Source organism: Pseudoliparis swirei, chromosome 6 (assembly GCF_029220125.1).
Source record: "Pseudoliparis swirei isolate HS2019 ecotype Mariana Trench chromosome 6, NWPU_hadal_v1, whole genome shotgun sequence".
NCBI classification, from domain to species: domain Eukaryota; kingdom Metazoa; phylum Chordata; class Actinopteri; order Perciformes; family Liparidae; genus Pseudoliparis; species Pseudoliparis swirei.
Genome location: NC_079393.1, coordinates 3,234,749 through 3,249,438, shown reverse-complemented (window position 1 = coordinate 3,249,438; position 14,690 = coordinate 3,234,749). Strand labels below are relative to the sequence as shown.

At 49.4% G+C, this 14,690-nt stretch overlaps 1 protein-coding gene, 1 long non-coding RNA gene and 1 other non-coding gene across 4 annotated transcripts; all 3 read left to right on the top strand.

The window, feature by feature from the left end:
* The first annotated feature begins 3,984 nt into the window (after positions 1-3,984).
* trnam-cau (transfer RNA methionine (anticodon CAU)) lies at positions 3,985-4,056 on the top strand. Its single transcript has one exon. It is a non-coding gene; the product is annotated as a tRNA-Met (tRNA).
* A 366-nt stretch (positions 4,057-4,422) lies between these two features.
* On the top strand, positions 4,423-6,980 carry LOC130195032 (uncharacterized). Its single transcript, XR_008831997.1, has 4 exons — positions 4,423-5,019; positions 5,464-5,628; positions 5,727-6,021; positions 6,098-6,980. It is a non-coding gene; the product is annotated as an uncharacterized LOC130195032 (long non-coding RNA).
* Positions 6,981-8,285: 1,305 nt separating this feature from the next.
* prdm11 (PR domain containing 11) lies at positions 8,286-14,690 on the top strand. 2 transcript variants are annotated; one of them, XM_056416251.1, is made up of 7 exons: positions 8,286-8,392; positions 9,096-9,595; positions 9,698-9,957; positions 10,686-10,753; positions 10,854-11,041; positions 11,232-11,729; positions 11,925-14,690. In XM_056416251.1, the coding sequence occupies exons 2-7, from the start codon at positions 9,568-9,570 to the stop codon at positions 14,081-14,083; spliced, it is 3,201 nt and encodes a 1,066-aa protein (XP_056272226.1). In that variant the 5' UTR covers positions 8,286-8,392; positions 9,096-9,567; the 3' UTR covers positions 14,084-14,690. The 2 variants fall into 2 exon arrangements, with proteins under 2 accessions (XP_056272226.1, XP_056272227.1); XM_056416252.1 differs by lacking the exons at positions 8,286-8,392; positions 9,096-9,595 and having other exon boundaries at positions 9,944-10,028.

Genomic DNA, 14,690 nt, shown 5'->3' with positions numbered 1-14,690 from the left:
TCTGGAGCATTCTTTTCTTTCTTGAGAATCCTTTTCTTTCTGGAGCATCCTTTTCTTTCTAGAGCATCCTTTTCTTTCTTGAGCATCCTTTTCTTTCTTGAGAATCCTTTTCTTTCTGGAGTATCCTTTTCTTTCTGGAGCATCCTTTTCTTTCTAGAGCATCCTTTTCTTTCTTGAGCATCCTTTTCTTTCTTGAGCATCCTTTTCTTTCTTGAGAATCCTTTTCTTTCTGGAGTATCCTTTTCTTTCTGGAGCATCCTTTTCTTTCTAGAGCATCCTTTTCTTTCTGGAGCATCCTTTTCTTCCCTTTCTGGAGCATGTCTGGGCTGAAATGTGAGGCTGTTATTGGTCAGTTGGGGTCCGGCTGTCTGGTGAACAGATCGTGACTTCTGGCTTCTCGTTGGGTTCTCTGGTCAGTTCCGTCACGGTGCCTCTGGTTCTGGTTCTGCTTTCTTTCTGCAATATTGGAGCGCGTTGGCTTAAATTGCAGTCGTCCAAGAACCGATTGAAAGAAGGAGTTCTGAAGATGATCTCAAAACACTTCTGTCGTTTGTCGTTTGTGCGTTCGTAGCCATGCTAGCGGCGTCCAGACTGAAATATATCAACGGCTGGATGATTTTAATGTCCTTCATTGTTTCATCATCTATCCTGTGAAATATCACAACTCCTCCCGGTTGATCCTCTGACTTCTCTTCGAGCGCCTGGTCAACGTGCTAATGTTAGCATGCTAACAGACCAAACGACAGTGGGGAACGTTAGCATCTCGTTGGCGTGGCTGTAGACTCCCGCAGCAGGATGACGTTGTTAAGGAGGTGAAGACCTCCTGAAGGGATTCGTCCTCCAAGAGCAAAGCTCCGTGAAGCGGGTTCATCTGGTAGGACTCTGTGACGGATCAGCATTCCTCACCCGACGCCCTCGTTCTCTTGACATCAGCTGTACAAACTGCCTTCACTCCGAAGAACCCAGAAACAGAGAGAGAGCGAGAGAGAGCCTCTGAAACATGAAACGTCCCCCTCATGGATCCCATTGGTTGGACGGAGCCCCGTGGTCCAGACCAGCTGGACCGGCCCCCCCTGTGCAGGAGGTCTCTTGAGTGCCTTTCCTCAAACTGCAGATAATATTGTGTCTCTTGACTTGCACTGTGACTTGTAGAAACCGTAGGAACCCTCCAGATGATCCCCCCCCCAGAGACCCGGTCCCCCCCCCCTGTCCCCCACCCCTGTCCCCCACCCAGAGACCCGGTCCCCCTGTCCCCCACCCAGAGACCCAGTCCCCACCCAGAGACCCGGTCCCCCTGTCCCCCACCCAGAGACCCAGTCCCCTGTCCCCACCCAGAGACCCGTCCCCCCTGTCCCCCACCCAGAGACCCAGTCCCCACCCAGAGACCCGGTCCCCCCTGTCCCCCACCCAGAGACCCGGTCCCCTGTCCCCACCCAGAGACCCTGTCCCCACCCAGAGACCCGGTCCCCTGTCCCCACCCAGAGACCCGGTCCCCCTGTCCCCACCCAGAGACCCGGTCCCCCCTGTCCCCCACCCAGAGACCCGGTCCCCTGTCCCCCACCCAGAGACCCGGTCCCCCTGTCCCCCACCCAGAGACCCGGTCCCCTGTCCCCCACCCAGAGACCCGGTCCCCCCCCCCTGTCCCCCACCCAGAGACCCGGTCCCCTTTCACCTCAGGCTGCCAGCAGTCGATGCAAGTGGAAACCACATTTCATATTATGCCGTGTAGATCGACCAGATAGTGTTTTTGTTGTTGTTTATTATAGGAGTTGCCTTAAATGTGTTTTTATTTAACTTTTTATGTGATTTAACTTTGACATAAAAATTTTTTTAAAATAATCTGCAGACGCTGGCAGAGGTCGGAGGTCAGTGAGATGGTCCAAAGAGGGATTGATGATGATGATGATGATGAGGAGGAGGAGGAGGAGATCGTTGCTTGGTGTGACAGACGGTTGTTTCGTGATGCACTTTTGGTTTGACCAGTATTATTCTTCTTGTTCTTCTTCTTCTTGATATCAGAGTGTAAACATGGGATTGTTAGTCTGGAGCCGTTCATCGTTCCCTCCGTGCTGTTCTTCTTCTTCTTCTTTTCGTGTGTTTTTCGGAGGGATGACTTTGCTAAATCCGGTCATGTGATCAAAGGAACCTGTTATCTGTCCAGTCTGGTGGATCGCATGCCGTCTTATGCAAATTTTGATACAACAGTTGTCAAACTTATTATTTTTATTTTTGTATATGCTTTTTTTTACATTTTTTATGTGAAACTCAAGTCACCTTTTTGTTCTTCAAACATTCACACGTGATAATGTAGGAAGTAAACATTTCTGTTTTATGGACGTTTTAGATCTGAATGTTTTGGGGGAGGGGCCTCCAGCCGGCCCAGAAGTGAATTTATCCAAAGAACACTGCGGACGTGCGTTTGTGTTTGGAAGCCTTGTGTCGATGGTTGCATATCATTTAAAGAGGAGCGTCTGTTCACTCTGTGTTTTTAAGGAAGTCTTGTATGCATAAAAAAAAAAGAAAAATAGATGGTGATCTCCGTTCGTTCTGGAAGCGTCCTGTAAAGTCCTTTTTTGCTTTTGAAAAGCGATCACGTCATGGTTGTGGCCTTCTAGTATTCTGTCGAAACATGACATCATCACGCCATCCTGTCCGGATCCAACTGTTCAGCCCAACTTCTTTGTTCCCCGGGTGTGTTGAGAGCAACAAACAAAACAAGATACGTAAAAAATAATACAAGAAGTCTTTTTTAATCTTCCATTTGGTGAGATACATTGTAGCGATATGAATAAAGAAAAAGTTCACCTGGTGTGCTGAATAATGTGTAAATTGGTAATTACACAATCTGAATATTTGTATAATTGTTTGTATTTTTTCATAATGATTTTGGAAAGGAATGTGTTTATTTTTTTGACTTCTGTTCCAGATGTGTCTTCTGTTGGCCTGACATTGTGACTGGTCTGGTGGGATTCTTACCTCTGTATTGAGCCTCTTCTGTGATGAATTCTTTGTATGCAGTGTTTAGGAAATACTGTAGGGAACATGGGGAGGAGTTGATATTAGGAGCATTTGATCAATTTGTATTTATTTATTTTATCATTTTGTTAATAAATTGTGAAAAGCAGCGCGTCTTTCTCACTTTTCTCAGGATTTCAGCCTGAAGGAAACAACAATAGTTCTGAATGCTCGATATCCTGCTCCTTTCACACACATTATTAAAGTCATTGACAGCTCATGAAACATATTTTAAATACAATAACATCCCAAGTGGGGATCTTGAGTATCTTAACAGTGAACATGAAGGATGTGAATACTTCCAGGAGAAGCTTTCCTCCAGTTTGAGCTTCACTTCTGGAACTTTGCAGCATTTTAGACATAAACTACCCAAAGAGGTTCTCCCTTGATGAAGATAAAGTGGCCGCGGTGGGATTCGAACTCGCCTCGCGGCGGTGAAGACTGAGCCCCCGACGGTATTTTCATTTAATCCTGTTACCTTCAAATTTACTCACATCTTTTACCCTTTTTGACCACAGCAGTTAAAATCTCCAGAAAATTATTAGAATTAATATTGTTTCCCAAGTTTAAGTGTCAGGTACTTTATGTTTGTTTGTTGACTACCTAAATAGCCCTTTAAATAAATAAAAAAATAGATATTTCTTATATGTTTTACACAGTGGAAAACAGTCTGGGGTCAAATTGACCCCAAAGAACACCGATGCGTACAAGTTGTGTACAGGACAGTGAAAACATATGTGAATTTTATGTTTTCCCAGTTGTCCCCAATAAATTAGGAAAAGTCATGAAATATGAAGCAAAAAAATGATGTCAATAATTTTTTTAGAGACGTCAAACATTGAATGGGGTCAAATTGACCCCAAAGGTAATAGTAGGGTTAAGAGAGCAGAACATGCTTCAGTGAAGACGTCACTGAACGGTTTCACCACGTGGGTTCATATATCTAACTGAGGGGAGGAGGAAGCGTGCAGCAGAGTGGCGCAGCGGAAGCGTGCTGGGCCCATAACCCAGAGGTCGATGGATCGAAACCATCCTCTGCTAGTCTCCTTATATTACGTTCAGCGGAACGACTGACTAGTCACCATGAAACAGTCCCATTTAATTCATCTTTACAGTAAACGGTCAATTCAACTAATTTCCCCCACCACACAACCCAATACTGATTGTAACGTGTATTGTTTTTCTTGTGTTTCCGGCTCGGTCGCCTGGAAACTGCATCCGTAAACGGAAGTGGAGGACCAGACAAGACCCGCCCTACTCTGCCTCTAATTGGCTCACTCTAATATAATGACCAATCCCGTTCCGTATACCAATCCAGCCAACGATGACTGGCCAATCAGAGGCCGAGTAGGACAGGTCTTTGGTGAAGTCGCTTCCGGGAGCCGTGCTGTTGTTTGTTATCGTGCAGTAGCTTGAGCGTGTGTTTCCTAACTAAAGTTAACTTTCTGTGTCTTTATTGATCCTCAGAGGGGTTCATGGGCAAGAGGAGATGCTGCGTGTTGAAATGTGGCCGCAGGTCTCACGACCACCGCGGGATTAGGATCCCACACGGAGTTACCTTCATTACAGCTGTTTACAACTAGTTTCAGCCAGTACAAGAAAGTTCCAACTGGTTACAACCAGTCACAACTAGTTACAACTGGTTAAAACCAGTTACGACTAGTTACATCCAGTACAAGATGGTTACAACTGGTTAAACCCAGTTACAACTAGTTAAAGCCATTTACAACTAGTACATGTTAGTTACAGCTAGTGTAGTTACAAGTTAGTTATAACCAGTTAGTTATAACTGTTGAAGTGTATTAAAGACCTTTGAAAACGTAACTATAATCAATAGTGATTCAGATATTTAAGGTTTGTTTTTGTGTTCTCATGAAATGCTGGAGTTCCTTCACTCCACATGGGTCCCAGTGAGAGGAACCCCCGAGGCACAGAGCACCCCCTGGACCAGGACCAGAGACGCTCCAGAGACCAGATCTTTAAGCGGGACACCGACAGCAGGAGGTGAGACACATTGTCCTGATGAACGGACCATCAGTAAGGGACCTCTAACTGGTCCTGAACAAGTCTCAGGTTCGTCCTGGTCCTCTAGACAGTAACAGACCACCAGAGAGAAGATGTTCTAATTTAGAGAGTTATGATTCAGAATCCTTACCAGAACCAACACTACCACTTTAGTCCACAGGGGGCACCAGAACCAACACTACCACTTTAGTCCACAGGGGGCGCCAGAACCAACACTACCACTTTAGTCCACAGGGGGCAGCAGAACCAACACTACCACTTTAGTCCACAGGGGGCGCCAGAACCAACACTACCACTTTAGTCCACAGGGGGGGTGCCATAACCAACACTACCACTTTAGTCCACAGGGGGCGCCAGAACCAACGCTAAATCTATGTCTATATATATTTTAACGTGCTCGCTCTGTGCTCGGTGGCGGTTCAGGTCCAAAGACCCCGGCGGTTCGTCCCTGGAGGGAAATTCGACCTCTGCTGCTGTTGGTCCTGCAACGTGAAACCGTCTTCAGTAAGCAGGCAGTAAAGGAGAAGAAGAAGAACCGCGACTTCAGAGTAAAAGTTTCCCTTTCAGCGGAGTCTCTTTTGCGCAAACGTCAGTGAGAAGCAACGTGACGAAGATGAGAAACATCAAAACAATGAACACGTCTATCAGGTTTATTGATTGAGTCCATTTCTGTTTTCATGTTTCAGGATTTCTTCCGAGACGCTCTGGAAGCTTCTCTGGAGGCCTCCAGCAGGTCCAGGGCTCCTTCAGCCCGACTGGACTCAAAGGGTCCCACCAGGAAGGAGGTTCCTCAGACCTGTGAGGAGTCCTCTTCCTCCTGTTGGAACTGTGACCGGCTGCTGAGGAGGTGCATGGAGCTGCAGGAGGCGCTGTGTCGTGTCCGAGGAGGCCGGGAGGACATGGAGGCCTCCACCAAGTCTCTCCACCACCAGGACCAGTCGAGTCCTGAGATGGCCACTAACGAGGATCAGTACCCTACACGTGTGTCTTCCCCTCGTTGTTGATCGACGGTCATTGATCAGGTTCTGTCACAGAGGTTAAACGTCTGTCTCCTCAGGGGCGGAGCCTCTCGCGGCGACCTGGACTCGGCCAACAAGCGGACCCAGTCGGATCCCGGTATAAACCGCGCTTCATGAAGGCCTGGCTGAAAATGTTCTGGTTCCTCCGCTATTCGCCGACTCTGAACCTGATGTGGTGCCACGTCTGCCGCTTCTACGCGGACGAGTCCCACCACAAATGTGGTCTGGTCAAAGGTTCCCGTCAGTTTAAGACCCTGAAAATCTGGCAGCACAGCACCAGCATCTACCGCCAAGAAAGCGAGTACCGGCACCGAGAAACCACCCGCCTGCAGATGACCGGCGAAAGCTGAATTTGGTCTCTTGACCACCAGGGGGCGACTCCTCTGGTTGTATAGGAGTATATGCTTCATGTGTTAGAGCTACATTATCTCTACTGACCACCAGGGGGCGACTCCTCTGGATATATAGAAGTCTATGCTTCATGTGTTAGAGCTGCATTATCTCTACTGTCCACCAGGGGGCGACTCCACATGTTGTATAGAAGTCTATGCTTCATGTGTTAGAGCTGCATTATCTCTACTGTCCACCAGGGTGCGACTCCACATGTTGTAAAGAACCGGGCTAGACCTTTTAGTCTAGACCTGTTTAACACTAGTCTAGACTATGAACCAGTTTCGACCCGTTATGAAACTAACTGTTATGAACCGGCCTAAACCGGTTTGGAACCAGTCTAAATCACTTTGGAACTGGCCTAAACCAGTTTGGAATCAGTCTAAACAAGTTCGTTGTTGACGGAAGTTTAAATGGAAAAAACTTGTTTCTCTCGCCAAACTGTGATTCTTATATTGTATTTGTTTTATTTTCTTATTTCTTTTCGACCACATTTTATACAAACTATGTGAATAAAAGCATTAAACTCAATGACTTCCATAATTAATGTGCTATCAGCAGTGTTGGGAGTAACGCATTACAAAGTAACGCATTACTGTAATTCCACTACTTTTAGCGGTAACGAGCATGTAACGAAGTATTTTTTTTAATCAACAATTACTGAAATTTAAATGAGTTCGTTACTCGCGTTACTCTCTTTTGTGAAAAATGAACACTTGCAGACAAGAAGACAAGCTAGGCTACTTTAGCTGCTTCTGATCTGACATCGCAGGACCTTGGTGGCGCAATGATATTGTAACGTCTCGGACGTTATGGACTGATGACACGGAGACGGGACGACGTTATTATTCCTCCCTTTATTGGGCATCCACCAACACAGACAGCGTGCTCCTCTCGGCTCAGCAGCTCGAACGTCAACAACAACGGTTCCCGTCAACCAACCTTAACTCCCGTTTTCCGACAGGTTAACCCCGCCTCCCCTCTACTCCGCCAATCACAGGCACGCCCCCTCGACCAGCATCACGGTGCCACACTGTGATTGACAGCCACTTCCAGTGTTGCCAGGTCCGCGGTTTTCCTGCGGAATTGGGCTACTTTTGAAGTGTTGCCGCTGGTTGAATTTTTTGTCCGCTGGTTCGGGTAGACCTATTTTGCATGCAAATTACATGAATATCTTTAAATATAAATCCATATTTTAAATGAAATAATTTATTTATACCCAAATCCTACCAAACTGACTCCAGATCAGCACGTACACGCCGACACATATGCAGCACCTCAAGGCACCTTTGTTTTCTCTTTTAATTAGTGTTAATACTGAAGGCCAATCAATTTTATTTCATTGGGCCTAATGTGGTAAAAAACCACTGTTAAATGACTGAGACAGTTATTTTGTATTAAGTTAAGTATTAAAAGGGACTTTTGTACTACTGCTTGATTTGAAGGCCTGCTGCCCTGTTGATTGCAATAAATAGGTCTACAACATATGTTTATTATGTTTGACTGTTCAGTACTGTTCATTACATTAAAAAAGCAGACATAAAAGTAACTTTCCCTAGTAACTAATTACTTTTGATATACAGTAACTAGTAATGTAATTAAATTACTTTTAAAAGAAGTCACTAGTAACTTTAACTAATTACTAATTTTCAGTAACTTGCCCAACACTGGCTATCAGTCGTTATATGTGACCAAGACGTCATCGTGCAGCGCGTGAGCAGGTGAACAGGTGAAGCTCTCAAGCAGCGCGCGCACACCGCGCAGCGCGCGCGTGCCTCTCCGTGTTTATGTCATTTCCTGTGATGAAAAATGGCCTCAGCTCGAGGAGGAGCCGACTGAGGGTCTACGGTGGAAACTTTACAGCCGAGCCGGAGGCCGGGTTCTGGGCTCGGGACCCGGGACCTGAGTCCAGCCTCGCACCGGGACCTGGTCCCCGCTCCAAGGTGGGTCTCCGTGTCGGTAGCTGCTCGGTAGCCACGGAGCGAAAATGGCTCCCGAGAACTGCAGGCAGAGAGCCAGCATGTGGTCTGGAGGAGGACCGGAGGGGGGTCCGCTACCGGAGAGAAGGGGGAGGGGGGTCCGCTACGGGAGAGAAGGGGGAGGGGGGGTCCGCTACCGGAGAGAAGGGGAGGGGTCCGCTACGGGAGAGAAGGAGAAGGGTCTTCTACCGGAGAGAAGGGGGAGGGGGGGTCCGCTACCGGAGAGAAGGAGAAGGGTCTTCTACCGGAGAGAAGGGGGAGGGGGGGTCCGCTACCGGAGAGAAGGGGGAGGGGGGTCCGCTACCGGAGAGGAGGAGGTCAGACCCAACTTAAGACTGGTAAAGTGTTCAGTCTGCAGAGAGCAGGAAGAAAAGGGGGGGAGAGAGGAGGATGAAGAAGTAGAAGAAGAAGAAGAAGAGGAGGATGATGATGATGATGATGATGATGATGAAGACACTATCAGCAGGATGAACGGCCTGCAGGTTAAACCTTATTCAGACTGAATAATAGTTCTTATAATAAAATATCAAATTCATGAGGCTAAAGTCAATGTTGAAGACTGTGTGTAATTTATATATATACACACACACACACACACAAGTATATACTTGTGTGTATATATATATATAACATCTCAGCAGCACTAACATGCTGTTCTGTTCTGCAGTTGTGACGGTTCCACCAACATGTGACGGTTCCACCAACGTGTGACGGTTCCACCAACGTGACGGTTCTATCAACATGTGACGGTTCCACCAACGTGTGACGGTTCCACCAACGTGACGGTTCTATCAACATGTGACGGTTCCACCAACGTGTGACGGTTCCACCAACGTGACGGTTCTATCAACATGTGACGGTTCCACCAACGTGTGACGGTTCCACCAACGTGACGGTTCTATCAACATGTGACGGTTCCACCAACATGTGATGGTTCCACCAACGTGACGGTTCCACCAACATGTGACGGTTCCACCAACGTGTGACGGTTCCACCAACGTGTGACGGTTCCACCAACGTGTGACGGTTCCACCAACATGTGATGGTTCCACCAACGTGACGGTTCCACCAACGTGTGACGGTTCCACCAATGTGTGACGGTTCCACCAACGTGACGGTTCTATCAACATGGTTCCACCATGAGCGAGCCGTCGTTGGACCTCTGGTGTAAGTGTCTCTGTTTCTTCTTCTCAAAGAACGTCTCCATCGTAACGCTGTCATCCCCATATCCTTCGTCCCGTGACGCTTGAGGAGGTCTTTGTCCTGCAGTCTGTGAGGAGTGCCAGGACTACTTCCAGAAGGAGTGTCCGTCCCACGGACCCCCGCTGTTCGTCCCCGATACGCCTGCGGCCCCGGGGTCGGCCAACAGGGCGGCGCTCACCGTCCCGTCGGGCCTGGAGGTCTTCACCGAGGGGGACCGCGTCGATGTTCGCTGCCTGGATCCAAACATCCCCAAGGGGGCGGTCTTCGGTCCATACGAGGGAGAGCTGGTGTCCAAGGACAAATCCTCTGGCTTCTTTTCCTGGATAGTAAGTTCAACCAGTCTAGACCTGTTTCACTCCGAACCAGTCTAGACTAGTTGAGAACCGGTCTAGACATTGTAAGTACCAATCTGGACCGGTTCAAACCAATCTAAACCAGCCTAAAACTGTTGTGACCCAGTCTAGTCCTGTTTAAACCGGTTCAGAACCAGTCTAGTCCTGTTTAAACCAGTCCAGTCCCAGCCTAGTCCTGTTTAAACCGGTTAAGAATCAGTCTAGACCTTTTAAATACCAGTCTGGGTAAGTTCAAACCAGTCTAAACCAGCCAAAAACTGTTGAGACCCAGTCTAGTCCTGTTTAAACCAGTCCAAACCAGTTCAGAACCAGTCTAGTCCTGTTTAAACCAGTCTAGTCCTGTTTAAACCGGTTAAGAATCAGTCTAGACCTTTTAAATACCAGTCTGGGTAAGTTCAAACCAGCCAAAAACTGTTGAGACCCAGTATAGTCCTGTTCAAACCAGTTCAGAACCAGTCTAGTCCCAGTCTATTCTTGTTTAAACCGGTTAAGAACCAGTCTAGACCTTTGAAATACCAGCCTGGGCCGGTTCAAACTAATCTAAACCAGCCTAAAACTGTTGAGACCCAGTCTAGTCCTGTTTAAATCAGTTCAGAACCAGTCTATTCCTGTTTAAACCGGTTAAGAACCAGTCTAGTCCAGTCACAGTTAAGAACCAGATTTAAAGTCCAGCTCTGAACTAGTTTTTCATGATGTTCCAGGTGGTTGGTTTTAACAACGCGTATCAGTCCATCGACGGCAGTGATGAGACCAAAGCCAACTGGATGAGGTACTACTTTTGATTTATTATCAAGCTCCTTTTTAATGTTTAACCCTGTTGGTTCCTGGGTTACCCCGGACCCTTTTGACCCAAACCCTGACCCCAACAGGTTCGTCCGGACCTCATCGGAGGAGAGTGACAGGAACCTGACGGCTTTTCAACGCGGTAGAAACATCTTCTTCAGAGTGAGCCGGGCGCTGGAGGCCGGAGAGAAGCTCAGGGTTTGGTACAGCGACGACTACATCCAGCGCCTCCACCACGTCTCTCAGGACCGCATAGACCGCAACCTGGACTCAGGTGAGCCGGGTACGGGTGAAGCGGGGAGATGGAGACAGATGAGATGGGTACAGGTGAGATGGAGACATGTTCTAGTCACTAGTTAGAGGTGTAACTACGTATCTGACAGCGTTGGCCGTCTGGTTGCTCTTGTTGGTCGGTCCGGTCGCCTCTTGTCTTGAGTTGCAGCTCAGAACCTGTTTTGTTCCAGATACCAGGAAGCTGACGCTCTTCAAGGAGGACTTTATATCTCCCTGCCTGCAGTCTGATCTGAAGGGCAAAGCCACCGCTGGCAAACAATCCAGCGAAGAGTCGGACGGCCAACCTGCTGCCAAGAGGAAGAAGATCGACCTCATCTTCAAAGACGTCTTGGAGGCTTCGCTAGAGGACTCCGGCAAGTCCAGGTCGCAGTCTTCCCTCCACGGCGAGTGCAAAGCAGCGGCGCTCGGGTTGAACTCGTCCGACTTTAACGTACCAAACCTGAAGGTGGAGGAGAAAGAGGAGGGCCAGAGCGGCGGGAAACCCTCCACCTCCTTCTGCCCCAACTGTATCAATCTGAAGAGGAGGATCCAGGAGCTGGAGGCGGAGCTGTCCCGTTTCAGAGGAGAAAAGGGGGGCGCTGCCGGTCCACCAATGTCTGGACGGACCCTGACCCAAAGAGATCAGGCCCCGCCCCATCCTGAGCAAGGCCCCGTTGAGGATGTTCAAGGTAAGTTCTTAAAAATGATGATTGGACCCAAAGTTCAGGACCTTTTAATTTGATTCCGTAAACCTCGTCAACACAAAGTGGTTTCCTGTCGTATTTTACTCGAGGATCAACACGACGATCCGGAGCGGTTTGAGGGTCCTTTGCGCCGTATGGTGTGTACGTAAAGCCGGTCGCTGAATGTGTTTTTCCCTGCAGTGATGGAGCCCTTGACGCCCACTCCGGTGGTTCTGGATGAAGACGACCCCGACGTGGATTCGGCCGATGAGTCCATTGCTGCCGATCTTGTGATTTCTCCAGAAGAATCGTTGAAGCTTTCCACCGGCGGAGGCCGACGGATTCGTCGCTTCAAGCAGGAGTGGCTGAAAAAGTTCTGGTTCCTTCGCTACTCGGCGACTCTCAATGAGATGTGGTGCCATGTCTGCCGCCAGTACACCGTCCAGTCATCCCGAACCTCCGCCTTTATCATCGGCTCCAAGCAGTTTAAGATCCACACCATCAAGCTCCACAGCCAGAGCAACCTGCACAAGAAGTGTCTGCAGCTCTATAAGCTGCGCATGCATCCGGAAAAGACGGAAGAGATGTGCAAGAACATGACGCTGCTGTTCAACGCGGCGTACCACTTGGCCCTGGAGGGCCGGCCCTTCTCTGACCTCCGGCCTCTGGCGGAGCTTCTGAAGCGGTGCGAGCTCAAAGTGGTGGATCAGTACATGAATGACGGGGACTGTCAGATCCTCCTCCACCACATCGCCCGGGCTTTGAAAGACGACCTGGCTGAGAAGATGCGCCTGTCTCCCTTCCTGAGTGTCATAATGGACGCCCAAAATGACGACCTTTTCTCAGACATGGTCGCCGTCTACGTTCAGTTCACCACCCACGAGGGCTCCCCGAACACAGAGTTCCTGTCCTTGCAGAGACTGAGCGTGGCCAGTGTGGACGGATATCTCCAGGCCATGGATCGAGCCTTTGGTGTCCTCGGCCTCAGGTTCCAGGACTTGCTGGTGGTCGGTCTGGGGGTAGATGGCACCAACATCTCCTCGGGAATGAGAGCCAGCCTGTACGTAGCTGTCCAAAATACCTTTCCTTGGATCCTCTGCCTCCCTATCATGATCCATCGGCCCCATCTGGAGGTGCTGGATGCCATCAGTGGGAAGGAGCTCTCCTGCCTGGAGGATCTGGAAAACAACCTCAAGCAGCTCCTAAGTTTCTACCGCTACTCCCCCCGCATGATGGCTGAGCTGCGATCCACTGCTCCGACCCTGTCGGAGGAGACGGAGTTCCTCGGAGACATTAGGGCCATTCGATGGATCATAGGAGAACCAAACGTCCTCAACGCGCTCATCAAAGATTACCTGGAGGTAGTCGCCCATCTGAAGGAGATCAGCAGCCAGACGCAGAGGGCTGACGCGGCAGCCATCGCTCTCACCCTCCTCCAGTTCCTCATGGACTATCAGTCTGTGAAGCTCATCTACTTCCTACTGGACATCATCGCTGTTCTCTCACGATTAGCCTTCACCTTCCAGGGAGAGTACCTGCTGGTGTCACAGGTGGAAGCCAAGATCGAGGAGGCCATTTTGGAGATCGGTCAGTTGGTGGACTGCCCCGGAGAGTACCTGCAGGAATTTGAGGAGAATTTCCGTGAAAGTTTTAACGGCGTTGCTCTGAAGAACCTGCGAGTTGCAGAGTCTAAGTTTCAGTCCATCAGGGAAAAGATCTGCAACCGGAGCCAGGGCATCCTGTCTCAGAGGCTGGACCTGCAGAGCCGCTCGTTTGCCAAAGCCTGCAAGGTCCTGGACCTGTCGACCTGGCCCGAAAACCGGGAGGACCTACAAGCCTACGGGGAGGAGGAAATCCAGGTGATATTCAAACATCTGGACTCCATACTCTGTGGGGGTCAGGAGGGCTCCCACGCCAGGACGGAGGCCAGGGGCAGCCTGGTGGTGGAATGGAAGGATCTGAAGGCGGACTACTTCACTATGAACCGGTTCAAAGAGGTCATGGGTCACATCTGCAGGTACAAGCAGCGCTTCCCTTTGCTGAACCGGATCATGCAGGTGGTCCGGGTCCTGCCCAGCTCCACGGCCTGCTGCGATAAGGGCCGGGGGTCTCTGCAGAAGATGTGTCGGAACAATCGCTCGCGGCTGAGTCTGGAGCAGATGAACGACCTGCTGACCGTGGCGGTGAACGGACCCCCCATGGCCAACTTTGACGGTAAGCGAGCGCTGGACAGCTGGTTTGAGGAGAAGTCTGGCAGCGGTTACTCGCGGTCCGCCGAGGTGCTGAACCGGATGTCGGGTGACCAGAAGTCTGTCCTGCACAGCGTGGACGTCAACACCGAGTTCTACCCGGACGCCTGACAGACGCACACATGAAAAGAAAAGAAACGATTAGAGTCTCGGTTTAGGAACCAGGGGACGGACCTCTTGGATGATGAGCCACGGGACCCGGGTCCTCTGGCTGCTGCCGACACTCAAAGACACAAAACAACTACAAGACGTGAAACCACCAGAGATGCAAAGCAACAAAGATGCATGAAGTGATGCAAAAGAGCTTCAGGTAGACACAAAGTGACGAGAATGAGATACAACTTCAAATACACAAAAGCACAACAACTAAAAGATGCAAAACAACCTCAAAGAAAAGATCTGAAAAGACACAAACGAACCACAGAGACACACAACCACAGACACACACTACGACGACAAAGACACACAACGACCACAGAGACGCACTACGACCACAGAGACGCACTACGATCACAGAGACGCACAACCACAGACACACACTATGACGACAAAGACACACAACGACCACAGAGACGCACTACGACCACAGAGACACACAACGACCACAGAGACGCACAACGACCACAGAGACGCACTACGACCACAGAGACGCACTACGACCACAGAGACGCACTACGACCACAGAGACGCACTACGACCACAGAGACACACAACCACA

What these genes read in the sequence shown, in the direction of transcription:
- prdm11 (XM_056416251.1), top strand. Translation starts at nt 9,568, where the DNA reads ATGAGCGAGCCGTCGTTGGACCTCTGGT. An exon ending in ACCAAAGCCAACTGGATGAG is followed by an intron (nt 10,754 to 10,853) that starts GTACTACTTTTG and finishes TGACCCCAACAG; the next exon opens with GTTCGTCCGGACCTCATCGG. An exon ending in CCCCGTTGAGGATGTTCAAG is followed by an intron (nt 11,730 to 11,924) that starts GTAAGTTCTTAA and finishes TTTTCCCTGCAG; the next exon opens with TGATGGAGCCCTTGACGCCC.